Source organism: Leptosomus discolor, chromosome 4 (assembly GCF_034619465.1).
Source record: "Leptosomus discolor isolate bLepDis1 chromosome 4, bLepDis1.hap2, whole genome shotgun sequence".
NCBI classification, from domain to species: domain Eukaryota; kingdom Metazoa; phylum Chordata; class Aves; order Leptosomiformes; family Leptosomidae; genus Leptosomus; species Leptosomus discolor.
The window spans coordinates 41,943,439-41,956,589 of NC_141394.1; the positions used below are offsets into that span (position 1 = coordinate 41,943,439).

General features: G+C 35.0%; 1 protein-coding gene across 3 annotated transcripts in view; it reads left to right on the forward strand.

Moving 5' to 3' along the window:
* FSTL5 (follistatin like 5) overlaps positions 1 to 6,755 on the forward strand; it is a 300,957-nt gene extending 294,202 nt beyond the window's left edge. For all 3 annotated transcript variants that reach the window (XM_086464080.1, XM_086464081.1, XM_086464082.1), the window contains one exon: positions 6,053 to 6,755. In XM_086464080.1, coding sequence (XP_086320206.1) covers positions 6,053 to 6,755 — 703 coding nt within the window. The remainder of the gene's footprint in view (positions 1 to 6,052) is intronic.
* Positions 6,756 to 13,151: the final 6,396 nt, after the last annotated feature.

The following is a 13,151-nucleotide window of genomic DNA, read 5'->3' on the forward strand; positions in this document are numbered from 1 at the left end:
TATTCTGCTCATATAGCTGATCTTTTAGTGTACTCAGCTCCAAAAACATTACCTTCTAGGCTTACTTTACAACTGTTTCCAAACTTGTGGGTTTTAAAGTTTGAACTAGAAAACATTATAAAGCAAATGTCTTTAGCATGTTAACATTGCAAAAAAAAAGATAGAATTATATTTTGCCGGGGCTAGATAAATTGCTACTTAAAGGAAGGAATTGAGGGCATATCTCACAAAGCTCTGTTTTCAAATTCAGAAATAAGCAGATCACAATGAATAGCATAGATACTTGTAAATAACTGTAAGTCTGTAAAGCTGAGAAGATTTAAGAACATGAAAATGAATAATCACAGAAAAAAATGTATTATACTGCCCTTTGTACACTTTAAAAGTAAGATACATTGTAAATGAATATTAGGTATAACTAATTATCAGAATATTATAGAATCATAGAATGGTTTGAGTTGGAAGGGGTCTTAAAGACCATCCAGTTCCAACCCCTCTGCCATGGGCAGGGACACCTTCCACTAGACCAGGATGCTCAAAGCTCCATCGAACCTGGTCTTGAACACTGCCAGGGAGGGGGTAGCCACAGCTTCTCTGGGCAACCTGTTTCACTGTCTCACCACTCTCACAGTGAAGAATTTCTCCCTAATATCTAATCTAAATCTACCCTCTTTCTGTTTGAAACTGTTACCCCTCATCCTATCACTACCCTCCCTGATCAAGAGTCCCTCCCCACCTTTCCTGCAGGCCCCCTTGAAGTACTAGAAGGCCGCTCTAAGGTCTCCCCGGAGCCATCTCTTCTCCAGACAGAACAACCCCAACTCTCTCAGCCTGTCCTCACAGAGGAGGTGCTCCAGACCCCTGATCATCTTCGTGGCCCTCCTCTGAACCTGCTCGAGCAGGCCCATGTCTTTTTTGTGCTGGGGACCCCGCAGCTGAACACAATACTCCAGGTGGGGTCTCATTAGAGTAGAGTGGGAGAATCACCTCCCTTGACCTGCTGGTTGTGCTTCTTCTGATGAAACCCAGGCATTCTGGGCTGCAAGTGCACGTTGCCATGTCATGTTGAGGTTCTCAATATATATGTGTGATTAGCTGCTGTAGCAGCAGATTATAAAATCAAATATTTTAATACCTTAACAGGAGGCAGTAGATCTCCTGAGTGCAACAAATACAGCATCAGGATACGGTTCTTGCAATCTTGAGTCCAGTTTCTTTAGTTTTCAAGTAAACTCAATTACCAAAGCTGAAACTAATGTTTAAATTGCAAGAATAATCTACCCATGATACTCTAAGCTTTTAACTTGGGGCTTTTGGACTGGGAACTAAATGTTACAAACAGACAGATAAAGCTGCACAAGAAACTGGAATGCTTTGGAAAGTTGTGACTGAAATGCTAGAGACATGATATCTCATCAGCTGGTTTATGTTTTGCGATGTATTTGCTGATTTGCTCTAGAATAAGGATTTGATTAACCCTAAAGATCTGGAGTTCCTTGTAGACAAACATCCTTTTTTTAAAATCTACCTGTGAGTGGGAAAGTTTATACTCACGTTTTGCTCTGTCTCCTAAACTGTTTCATTTATACCAACCAGGTTAATCAACAGACACTATTTAAAGTATTTAAATGATGCCACAATAACTACATTTATCTTAACAGCATGCACTTGGGAGTGTTTATGCAAATCTCTTAGCTGGCAGAATTTAGGGTATTTTTCTGGCAGAAGGTACCACCAGCTAATGCAGAAGGTACCACCAGCTAATGCAGAAGGTGGAGGCCAAACCATTGGCAGCATCCTTGTCAGTAGGGAAAGCTAGTTGTCAAGTGTGATCCTTTCCACATGTTCAGCTGATGTAACACTTAGGGAAGGTATGCAAGACCTTATCTTTAATATAACTTTAGAGAATATATTCACTGTTTTGCTAATCAAGCATTTAATGCAACCAAAGTTAACATAGGCTGAGTGTACCTGTGGTTTGAAAAAAAATTATGATGGGAAAAATATTTGAGAAGCAAAAATTAGTACCTTATATATTCCTCTTGAAAACAATGACATTTGAATGCAAAAATGTCACATAAATTGATCATTAACACTGCTTAATCAAGTACTCATATGTAAGGCATATTTCTTTGAATTAAGCTGGTTTATATCCTTCATTTTAATCATGATTTAGATCAGCAAGCAAGAATTGCTGATTTAGATAATTGATGCTAATTTTGTTTTGCATTTGTATTTTGCTTCCAGAAAGAAAGGGCCATTTTTATCAGCTGAAATAATCTTCTAGATAAACAGATTTACAAGCAGCACAAAGATGTCTTCTTTGCTTGTCAGGTTGACATGTGATATATGAAAATAATTGTTTAAGGGTTTATCCAGTTTCAAAGTTATTTATTTAGATTCTTAAACTTGGTTTGTGGTAGAAAATGCTTAAAATTTCACATTTTTTTTTTAATTATTTGTGTTTTCTCTCAAGTGGAATAGAAACTAGAGTGCAACTCAAAACATACAGTGAAATTTTAAGTCTTTTTCCTGAATTAATTAAGGTACCATGAATTATGATGGACACAAATGAACAATAAAGTGTATCAAATATATTTGCATGTTAAATGACTGATTTATTACAGAAAACAATTTTTATCTATGTTTAATACAGTTTCTGAAAACAACAGATCAAACTTTCAAAAGTATTTATATATTTAATCATATAGATGGTGTCTGGTGGGATTTTAAAAATCGTATGATTGCTTTTGTGTGCGTTTATAGGTATCTGAAAATGTCACTCCAATGTAAGTCTGTGTTTTAAGTACCTACATAAGTTAAAAACAGCTTTGTGAGAGCCATTTCTTTCTCTTTTAAATAAGGTTTCCTGGGTTTCCCCATTACTTTGTATTGGTATTCTGGAAAAGAAAAATAATGTTTTCAAACCCAAAGTGAGCTTACCAAACCCAAACAAAAAAAGTTTTCTTTGTGTTTTCTATTGAAAAAAAGTAATTAAAGCAAAAAATGTCTGCACTGTGTACTTACATTAAAATAGATTAAATAATACTGTAATACCTGAAAATAAAGTATTTAATTTTTGACCTAAAATAAGACATTTTCACTTGCCTTCACATACATTTCACTCATTACTGAGAATTGAGAAGGGTTCATGGGCATCATATTAATTTTTTAATTTGTACAAATTACATCACTAATTAGTAGTAGATTTATCTTTTCACACAGATATACATTAACTTAAATTAATTTAAGTACATATTTTATAAGAACAGAAATTTAAAAAATCCTATGAATAGGAGCAGACCAAAGTGAAAAATCATTTTTCTTTGAAAATAATAATTTTACCTATTTACCTCAGAAGTCACGTAATTTTAGTATATTCGTAATATTCACCAATTTGTGCTATTGAATTTATCTTCCCAGAGATTATATATATGTTTAATTATATCAAATTAAACAAATTTTTCCATGCTTGGATTAACCAGTGTTACATCCTTCCACCATAATGACAAATTCTCCCGTGTGTCCAATTTCTGCCTCTAAAAATACCCTAATCCCTCTTGCATTTACCAGCCATCTTCTTGCACAGCCGTATGTCCACTTTTCTCCATGTTCCTCGTCTAAGTTTTCTAACCTGCCACCTGTGCATGATAAATCTGAGCCATAGGATGAATTCCTGCTGAGTTCACCCCACGCTTCCCTCTGCAGGAACATGGTTATGCTCCACTCAGCCACCAGCCTACATCACAGGAACACCCCCTGCATTACAACCTCTGCTCCTCTGATGTGGCCAATGGATTCCAAAGCAGTAACACTGGAGTAGGGTAGGGATGAAGAGAGAGCAGCCTGCATGCAATTACATGAACCTAAGCGTATTAGAAACAGGCTGAAGATTGATTATATACAATAAACTTAACAGGTCAAGAGATTTGGCTGAGTTTATATTGTGTATAATATTAACTCTAACATAACTTTCTGTATTTGCTTTTGTTGGTTTTACATTTTCTGATTTTTTAGTGCTTGACTTAAGAATCTAGATATTTCCTTATTACTTTGCATTTGATATTAGTGAAACCAATGGTGATGAAAATGTCTAGCCCTCAGTCAATTCTCGTCCAGAAAAAAGGCTTTTAAGATGCAGTGGGTTTTTTAGTTATTATTTTGCAGGAGTAAAGATTAAGTAACAGATATGTGTAAGTCATTGTCCAGAATGTTATGAACGTTCTTGGACAGTTGACTGATTGTTGCTTTGCATTGCAGGCTGTTATGTAAAAGACATAAAAGACATAAAAAGTCCTTTTGTAACCACTGCTTATGTGTGTAATGTTGGTGTTTTAACACTGAGGTATACCATAAACATTTGAAATGTCAGAATGTTGCTTGCTATTCAACCTCTTCTATTACAGGATGATTCCATACATAGTACAATGCAAGTTTGTTTCTCATGACCAAAAAATGCTTGCTGCATAATAATGGAATCAGGAATCAATGCCTGCCCAAAAAGATTAAGAAACAGATAATATTAGATGGACAAAACAGCTAAAAATCAAATTCTGCCTGATGATCCTAGTCTTTCTCTATGACAGACCAACAGACCTTGTGAACAGAAAAGTAGCAGTAATCATCAAGTTATCTTGACATGACTTTTGTGAAGGCTCACTCACCCTTTTTCTGTCAAAGACAATTTAATTCAGGTTGCATGTATTTACAAGTGTATGAATAATCAAAGACAAAAATGATCTCATAATCAGCTCAAGCAGTAATCGTGGTCAGTCTGATTCACACTGGCCCTTATTTGAGTGGGAGTTTGACCAAATGAAACCCAGAGGTCCTTTCCAATCAAAATCGTTCTTTAGTTCTGTGATCCTGTGATACTGAAGCAGTATGCAAGGATTTTTGAAGGTGGCGCTAAAGTTAAAAGTATTCTTACATCAATTCAGTAGGAAGTGCAGATATAATTCACCCTGTCTGATGTTGGAGAAACTGATTGAACAATGTCCTGAAACCTTTTTGCCTGTTACTTTGGTGGTTCACTGATTAGTAAATATATTGGTGTTGTAAAGTATAGTGTGGAAAATTTGTGCTATTGTCACCTCAATTGTTGGAACATTCTGACTGTCATAGTGGTTTACATCAACAGGATGTGAAAGGTATTTTTAGATTATATATCAGCACGGAGCTTCAGTCTTAAGATCAAAGATTCACAGGAAAGTGTTACATTAAGAAATGTGCCAAAGGAAAATAGCTGTTTGAGAAAAGTGTTATGAAAGCTAGGTAGATTGTAGGAAAAACTAATATACTTTCACATGATTCCGTAATATTTAGAGCTGTCATTTTTGCGTATGTACAGCAAAAATATTGTGCAGTCAGAACTTACACATTAACATTACAGAATAGTCATATAGCTTATATTTAAAATGTTATAAACCTTCAGCTCTAGAATTTTAAAGTTTAACCATATGTTCATGTTCAGTGAAAATTCTTTGATGTATGGAGAAGCATGAATGGTCATTTAAATTGTAAGAAATATGGGGCTTGGATAGTTGGGAGGCATAAAACTAAATCCTTTTACAATGTTCATTTCTACTGAATTAAAATGAGGAAGATTGACATAATTATCTGAGCAACAATGAGCTCTGGGTTAAGTTGATGTTCCCAAGAAAGTCAAAGAATTATATGAAGTGAATTAAAATATGTGGGATGTACTATCTATTGATGTTTAATCTTTTTTTCCTTCCTGGCTTTTGCAAAAGTTGTAACTGAATAGATATGCTCAGAGTAATGTTTACCTTTTCCTCTATGTCAGTAGGACTTTTCCCACTAACCAGATAAATGGTTTTTAGACATTTGATTTGACGCACTCTAAATCACGAGAACATTAAAAATTAAATATTATAAACTGCTTAATATCTGAAACATCTGAAACTGAAATATATAGCAATGCACTGCTGCACATATTAATTCATCTACTTTGCTTATAATGGCTTTCCCCATTTGTACATAATGCACCCAGTAGCTCTGACTTGGTTTGATTTTGTGCTTTTCTTTCCAGGTTTGGATTTATTCTTCATAAAGATGAGCCTGTGCTCCAGAAAATTGATCTGGAAACTATGTCATACATCAAGACAATTAGCTTAAAGGATTATAATTGCATTCCTCAGTCACTGGCTTATACACATCTTGGAGGATACTTTTTTATTTGCTGTAAGCCTGATACCACCGGGGCTGTCCTACCACAGCTTATAGTGGATAGCGTTACTGATTCTGTGATTGGATACAATGGCGACATAACAGGCACGCCACATATTTCTCCAGATGGACACTACCTTGTCAGCATTGATGATGCAAAAGGTCTTATGAGGATCCAGTCCATAACAATGAGAGGAGAAATACAGGATGCATTTGACATTCACACTAATTTGCACATATCTGATGTAGCTTTTCAGCCATCGTTCACTGAAGCTCATCAGTACAATGTCTACTGTAGCTCCAGCACACAAACTGATGTTCTTTTCATGGAGCTCTCCTCTGGCAAGGTTAAGATGGTGAAGAGTCTGAAGGAGCCTGTCAAGACAGGTGAATGGCCTTGGAACAGTAAGAACCGTCTTATAAAAGACAGTGGCCTTTTTGGTCAGTATCTCATGACCCCTTCCAAGGAATCTCTGTTTATCCTGGATGGACGGCTCAATAAGCTAAATTGTGAAATCACTGAAGTTGAGAGAGGCAACACAGTAGTTTGGGTTGGAGAAGCATAAGGATCTGTGTTAGATATTTACTGAATAAATAGTTTTACAGTACATTGCACTTAAATTACACCATTCTTCAAATTTACCCAATTTTCATTTTAAATTGTTAGACCCTTCTGTACCTGTTATTTCTTTGACTTGAACACAATTTGAATCAGCTTCCATGTAAAAGTTTCTAAAACAACCGTTATTCAATAATGCTACTCATTAATTATCAGCTGAGATTGTGTTGTTTGACTGAAATGACTAAATATTGAAATTGATGATAAATTTCATACATTATTTTAAAGAAAGTAAAGAAAAAACCTAAAAACTTCAGGGAATTTAATATGATATTTTGCATTTGTAAATGGAAGACTTAAATATGATTCAAATTTTGGTTTGATTTGCTTCAGACACAAAATAAGAGGTGTTGTACAATCTTTGACTCCTTTAACTGAAATGTTATGTCCTGTTTTGTCCAGTCCACAGTTTAATCTTTTTGTGCCTTGAAGCGAAAGTCTCACATGAAAGATAAAGCATAGAAATTGTATAATTTATTCCCACTGTGGCTACAGGATTGCTTGTCATTGGAAAGAAACTTTTGGTATCAAATTTCTAGTCTCAAGTTGTGGAACATACATGGAGAGGAAACAGGAGAAATTATATTTGCAGTGTTTTCTGATCACTGCAATTTGAGGAGTTTATTTTTATGATGAGTATTAGTTGAGAGAGCTGCTTGCAGAAGCTTAACTTTTTTTTAGAAAAAAGTAGATATTAGGTTTTTCAGCTATCACAGCGTTTCGTCAGCAAGGAATTTCAATTCTACTAAAGAGAAATATTGCACTTATCCTTTCAGAATAAATCAAGTGCTAAAAACCTGGCATCACAAATCTTCACTTATATCATCGAGGAAACTGTTATTTAAAAGCAAACAAAATGCATTTTGAGAAACTGAAAATGCGAAGCACTGAAGTCTACGACTAGTAGACAACATTTTTCTTATGCATTGTACCATTGATCCATATTTGTTAAAGCATTTGGTTAGCTCAACAGGTTTTCTATTTCATGCATCCAATTGGACTAGTGAAAAAAAAAAACCCAAACAACAAAAACTTTGTATTTTTAATGGTTTGTTTACTTAGAATTCTAATATTAACAATGGTTAAACATGTAAATGGGAAAAATAAGATTCCCAGAAGTAGAATAACAAACCAGTAGGATCAGAAAGCCAGCAGTAAACAACTATCCAGACTTAGAGCAACGACTTAAAAGTTTGGAAGTATTTTTATTTTTATTATGTTTTTGCTAAAGAATGCTTATAAGCTTTTAAACTGACCTCCATTTACTGAAGGCAATCAGAAAAAAAAAATCTTTTTTTAAACAAAACTTTACTGCAATTTAGATTGTGTAAAATTGCTTAGAAATCTGGAATTTTCTAGCATTGTAATCTAGTGTGCATTTAGCATCCTGCCCTGTGTGGTACAGTAGATCTCTCTTTAGCTTGAGCAAAACTCCTGGTAGGTAGATTTAACTAAGATAAGAGTCTGCTTACATTTCTAGCTACAGAATCTGTTTTCCTTTTTAACAACTTTTCTCCATTGTAAACAAACAAGAATCATGTAAACTGTCCGTAACTTATTTGCAGTAGTCTGTCTCACGCATTTTTCTTCTGTAACTTACACCACGTGAATGTTCTGTATGTAGAAAATGCTTGACAAAAGGAGAATAAACTCCGCAAATTTTAAACAGTCCTGACTCTGGTGAATGCTCCAATGTGGCCACAATGAGGTGGCATGTAATACAGACTTTATTTGAAAGCAAGGTAGAAGGAAGTTCATCTGCCCATTATTTTATATATATATATAAAAACCAGATGTATTTATATATATATATATATATATATATATACGTAAATATACAGTGTGGAAAGAAAACTTTTTAGGAGACCTTAAGTAATTGGAAAAGATTCCTTTGGCTGATACAAAGAAAAGCTCATCTATTAATCAATTAAGCACAGAGTAATTAGAGTATGGACTGATGTCTATTCTCCTACCCAGCCTCTGGAGCCAAAAACCTCTAGTCTAGAAGCTGTACAAACATATAAGCCCAAACCAAGAAGCGTTCACTCCAGTAGCCCATCTGAACAACTCCCTATGCAGTCTGCTCAATGTAGGTGGATTGTACGCTTACTTTGCCCTCTCCTTGCCTAACCATTAACATTAAAGATAAGAATTTAATCCCATGATGATAGTGAGATTCCTTTCACAGCAAAAGCTGTCCTGTGTTCTGCCTGACCTCTTACAATCTCTATCAAAGTCCAATTCAGTTGTCAGTTTTGGCAGTGTCTTATTGTTTTGTATTAGCAATATTTGGCAATTGGAGAAGCTTTAAAAAATGAATAAACTATGTTGCTCATTATATGAAACAGAAGACAAAAATCTCCACTAATAAACTTAACAGATTTGACTATGTCAATAATATCACAGTAACTTGTGTAGTATAGAAACTGTCCCAATCAGTTTAGAATTCTTGTTTGAAACCAGTTTCTCAATTCCCACCCTAAGAATATCTCTGACTCTAGCTGAAGCAGTTTGGTAAAGAACTATTGCAAATTCCCTGTATTTTGTTTAGCTAGTCCAGTGTAACAGCTCAAAGACCATGGTTTGTTTCTTTCCCATTGTTACAGAACTGAAACAGGTTTCTAGTGTGCACAAGTTGTCTGAGCCCTTTAAAGAAATGAAAAATCAAACGCTCTCTTTGGTGCTTCAAACTTGCCTTAATACAAACCCAGGTGTAACAAGAGTTGGTTTTGAATCCTGTCTTTCCTAATTGCTGTTAGAAGCAGAAGCAATGAATGCCTTCTCTTAATTTGTGGTAAACACTAATATTTTATTTCACAAGCTGTTGCAAACTTTCAAGATTCAAGATTTTCTTGTGGATATCTATTAGAGAAAAGTAGTGGAAGATAATGGAAACGTAATGGAAGAAGCCAAATGCACATGATGACCAAATTCTGTTACAGCTGCTGAAAGTTTTCACTATGTTTCTGTACACTAACAAATTTGAGAAGCACATGTGAGGACAAGACGGAGTGCTCTTCACCAGGGATTGTGATGATAGAGCTGCTTTTGCTAAGGTATTTTAAAAAATTATTTATGAGACATGGAGAAAAGGCTCTGTCAGGTTAATTTAAGTCACCAAGAGAAAGACAATATGGTGCCAAAAAAAAATAAAAATGTTACATTTCCCTTCAGTTTGGCAGTAGGCATTTTTAACAGTTCATACCAAAAAGTATCTTTTAAACTTTTAATCAGTATTCCATACTGATAAACAGCTAGTTATTTGCTGCATTACTATATGTATATAAATCAATAAGTATGAGGAACTATAAACAGATGTTTTTTTTAAAGTTTCTCTTTTATAAGCTAGAGATTTTTTATTTCAAAATATGATCTTGCAATTTTTCACTTTTTGCATGTGGTCTGAAGTATCATCATCTTTGTTTATATACTTGCTGACTGCTTCGTTTATAATATCAAATTGTGAGAGATTTCTAGTTAAGCCACTGCATAAATAGGTAAACTGAGCTCAGAACAACACCTTCAGTGCATTTAATTATATTTCCTGTAAGCAAATGATTTCAAACATCTAGGCATACGGTGCCAAAGAGTTCATAAGTCCAAAAATAAAATGTCTTTGCAAATATTTAAGAAATATATCCTGTATAAGCATATCTTTAAAAACTTCAATGGAAAAAAAATATGAAACAATTTTCAAAGAACTCCACATATTTTTATAACTGATATGAATGATGTTAAAAGTGTCATTTTGAGTTTTTATTGAGCCTCCTGCTCACACTGTATCATTAGGTAAGGCTGTCTTAAATACACGTCAAAGGACATCTGAACTTTTAAGACTATCATAGTATTTTTTAGATTTTAAATAATGACTCTTCAACAGCAGTTTCAAAGTCTTTAACAGAATCTTCTGAGCTTGAATATGGTATTTCTTTGTATTATTGAACAGCTGTTTTGTTACACTGAGGTAATGTCTGCATTTCAGTTAGGAGCAAAATATTCTCAAATACAGAGTACAGAATAGCAGACTTGCAAATTATGAAAGTTGTATTAAGAAAAGAACATAGTTATTGAATCATTTTGTGTACTTACCACAAGATACTCAGTTTGATTTCAACTGAAAGAGCAGCTTAATTGGGACATTTGGTTTTACCTAGTGAAAGACCAATAACAGGATACTTTCCAGGATATTTTCTAAAAAAATTGGTAGGTCTGAAATAATTCTAAAAAAAAGAAAAAATATTACCATGCATCTCTACTAATTTTTCCCTTTTTCATGGTATTTTGAAGTGAACATCTGTGATGCATTTCAAGACCTTCTGGAAAAAGAACAATGAGTTGCTCCAGGAAAATGCCTAGTGAATGTTATAAAAATTAAAAATTGCATTAATTAACATTTCCACTTATTCTCCTTATTCTGCCAATCATTCTCTCAAACAGCCTTAAGGGAAACCAATACAGATGGATAAGCTTTGCAAAATATTTTATAGGTCAACAGATTCCAATTTTGTATCATTTAACTCTGTTGTGTAAATGTGAGGATTTGAACCAGGCTATGCTGTTTCCTGGGCAAGTGCTCTCACCACTGGATAGGGTACAAAAAAAAGAGGAAGCCATTGCCCATGCTTCCTGCCGATCAATTTGAGCTAGAAGAACTCAAGTCACATCTATAGCCATCTCTTCAAAAGAAACACTTTAATATGGAGGAAGTCCTGATCACCAGTCATCAGTTCGTATTTTGCATTTTGATTTTCATTTTAAGCCGGTGCTAAAGAAACTTACCAATTACTTTTGTTTTGAGGTTAGCAACAAAAATGTGGAAAATATAGGAAGAAAAAAAAAAAAAGACGTATTTCAATATTATTCAGCTGTAACCACCCGCAAGTCCGAGTTATTCTATGAATACAGTTGTCAAGATAGGGAGAATCATAGACTTAACTCTGCATCTCAAAAGTCCTGATTTCAGCCAAATTCAGAAAAAGGCAAGACAGAACATACTAGGTGAGAGAGAAGAAAAAGTGATTTAGAACATGGATATCTACTAATTAGAGAAATGTGAGATGGAGTCCAGCAGTTCAAAACCTTTGCATTTGTACCATGTCAACAACGTTTCACTGTGAGCGACCCCTCCCCACCACACCCCCACACCCCCACACACACCCCCACCCCCCACCCCCCCCCTCCCCGCAGCAGGGGAAGACTCAGAGGAAAAGGGCAAAAATAGTGAGCTCAGGGAAGAACATAAAGGATGACCACCAATTATTGTAAAGAGAGCTGCACTTTTAGGGGGACTGGAGAGTAACCTTTGATTTAGATATATGGCTATACCAGTGAGTCGTCAGGTTATATAAACAGCTTTCCCTGAGATAATTAGCGGAGAGTAATGTCTTTCTGAGCTAGCCAGAGCAGCATGAGGGGAGAAAGTGTATATGTCTCCACCTAATATTAACTTTAAAAACTGGCCAGATAATAAAATGAACTTTAAAGAGAGGAATGGGCTTCACCTGGCTTCAACCTTCGTATTCCTTCCCCGTGCCTGGGCATGCCCAGCATCCTGGTGAGCATATAGGGACTGGTAAGGGGAACCATCTTTGCATGGTGATTCAACTGCATAGTGCAATAGCTATATTGTGCTTCTGATGTAATTTCAGTATACTGTTGTATTACTCTACTAAATCAAGATGCCATGCAATAGCAATTATGTCAACAAACTAAGTTTGATATTAAACTTTAAACCCTCCTTATGTGGAATATCTAAAGGAACTTAGTCAGACAGTATTGGTCTCTGACATTCACCCACTACTACTCCATTTTATTTAATACTGGAATGAAAAAAAATTCAATGTTTGCAGTACTTCATGATATCACAATAGAAATGGAAGTTGGAAGAAATGGGCAAAATCTTAGTTATGCTGGTATTAGGAGTTCTTTTATAGTTGGTGAGCATCACATTACACAGAACATAGTAAAGGCAACAAAGGCAATGTGGAAAGCTGTCTCATTCTTATATTGGGGAAGGAAGAGATTATGATGGGGCTGTAATCTAAGATTTAAACTGGTGTCTTATACCTGCACAGCAGAGATGTTTAGATTCCTTGACACAGGTAATTGAAATCAACTTCCAGACTGTTTGAGATATTTTGTTTTGTTTTGTTTTGTTTTGTTTTAAATAGTAACATGGAAAGAAGTCTTCAGAGATAATACTAACAAGATCATGGGTTCAGAACAAAAATCTATTGACATCAGTTATATAAAAATTCATAAGCAGTAGTTAAAAATATATATTTCACTAGAAACTCTTCTATCTGTCACCTCTTAATGGGTCAAATGACCTGTTTGGTGTGCC